General features: G+C 38.4%; 1 protein-coding gene across 1 annotated transcript; it reads left to right on the plus strand.

Annotated features, from left to right (window-relative positions):
* The first annotated feature begins 299 nt into the window (after window positions 1-299).
* LOC102921323 (olfactory receptor 8B8-like) lies at window positions 300-1,342 on the plus strand. The gene has a single exon (XM_006998035.3). It carries the CDS (start codon window positions 401-403, stop codon window positions 1,340-1,342), a length of 942 nt encoding a protein of 313 aa, XP_006998097.1. The 5' UTR covers window positions 300-400.
* The last annotated feature ends 555 nt before the right edge of the window (window positions 1,343-1,897 follow it).

Below are 1,897 nucleotides of genomic sequence, written 5' to 3' on the forward strand. Positions count from 1 at the left end.
AACAGGATGCTTGTTTTTTTCTTTTGGATTTTGTTTTTGTTGTACTTTTTTTAAACTACCTCTGAGCAATCCAAGGAGTCTTTGATGTGCCTGTGTCTTCTCTTTAGTGATGGCCACTGAACCTGAATTAGGAAGTGGATTGTCAAGGTAGAAGATCGGAGATGCTGCAGAACCAAACATGGTCACTGGTTCCCTGAATATTATTCCCAAGGAAATGGCCTTTCATACATTTATGTTTATTTCTGTATGTGAATACCCATAAAATGTAGAAAGCAAAGGAACAAGAAGTGTGTGCTTGAATTAATTCTTCCACTCCTATTCTTATTCTCATTGTAATGGAGTAGTTTGGAGGGGACTGGAATTTCATTCTAATATTACTATTTTCACTGTTCTCACAGTTATGACCCAAGGAATGGCCTCAGAAAATGACTCCTCAGTGAAGGAGTTCATCTTGCTGGGCTTGACACAGCAGCCAGAGCTCCAGCTGCCTCTCTTCTTCCTCTTCTTGGGAATCTATGTGGTCTCCATGGTGGGGAACCTGGGTTTGATGGTTCTGATTGTTTTGAATCCTCACCTGCACACCCCCATGTACTACTTTCTCTTCAATCTTGCCTTCACAGATCTCTGCTACTCCTCTGTCATAACTCCCAAAATGCTGGTGAGTTTTGTGAAGCAGAACATCATCTCCCATGCTGAGTGCATGACTCAGCTCTTTTTCTTTGCCTTCTTTGTTATTGATGAATGCTACATTTTGACAGCCATGGCCTATGACAGATATGCTGCTATTTGTAAGCCCCTGCTTTACCAAGTTACCATGTCCTATAAGGTTTGCCACTTGATGGTAGTAGGTGTGTATATGATGGGGTTTGTGGGTGCAATGGCCCACGTAGTTTGTATGCTGAGACTGACCTTTTGTGCTGGCAACATCATCAATCACTACATGTGTGACATACCCCCTCTGCTGAAGCTCTCCTGCACAAGCACCACCATCAATGAGCTCGTGGTGTTCATTGTTGTGGGTGTCAATGTAACAGTGCCCAGCCTGACTATCTTTATTTCTTACACCTTGATCATTTCCAACATCCTTGGCATCCGTTCTGCAGAGGGTAGGTCAAAAGCGTTCAGTACCTGTGGCTCCCATGTAATAGCTGTTTCTCTTTTCTTTGGAGCAATAGTCTTCATGTATCTGAAGCCTTCTAGTGCATCTGTGGATGAAGATAAAGTATCTACCATTTTTTATACTGTTGTGAGTCCAATGCTAAATCCTTTCATTTATAGTTTAAGGAATAAGGATGTCCACATTGCACTGAGAAAAACTTTGATTAAAAGTATGTTTGCCTAAATAGAATCTGTATTTATTATAGAGGTAAATCTTAGGACACATGAGGTTTATAATTAGGGGGAGGATTACCTGGAATCTACTCATTGGAAGAGCATTTGCTCTCATTCACAGGCCCTTGATTTGACCACAGTATTGTAAAAATCATGAAAACAACTAAAATAATATGAATATCCAAAAATCTATGGTGATAAAAATATAGAACAAAGTTATTTAACACTATACACAATTAAGTTAATTATCTATGGAATTTCAGAAATAAAGTCAGTGAAGGTAGAGAGAAGAGATTATTCTGTAATTTCCCCAAATCACATATATCTTTTTTCAGTATTGAAAACTGAGCAAATACATATGTCCTTTCATCTACCAGTATGGATACACTTTAGCTTAGAAATCACAAGGATTTAAGTACAAAACACTGAATGATATTATATTCAGAAATGGAAAAGTCAAGAGATTTTTTTTAAATGTTCAAATTTATTTTTTAACTTTTAGTGTATGTTTGGAGGATCATACCCAGACCATCTTGCATGTTAGACTAGTGTTCTTCCACTGAGC

Source organism: Peromyscus maniculatus, chromosome 7 (assembly GCF_049852395.1).
Source record: "Peromyscus maniculatus bairdii isolate BWxNUB_F1_BW_parent chromosome 7, HU_Pman_BW_mat_3.1, whole genome shotgun sequence".
Classification (NCBI taxonomy): Eukaryota; Metazoa; Chordata; class Mammalia; order Rodentia; family Cricetidae; genus Peromyscus; species Peromyscus maniculatus.

Coding starts and splice junctions, on each gene's coding strand:
- LOC102921323 (XM_006998035.3), top strand. CDS start 401: ATGACCCAAGGAATGGCCTCAGAAAATGACTCCTCAGTGAAGGAGTTC.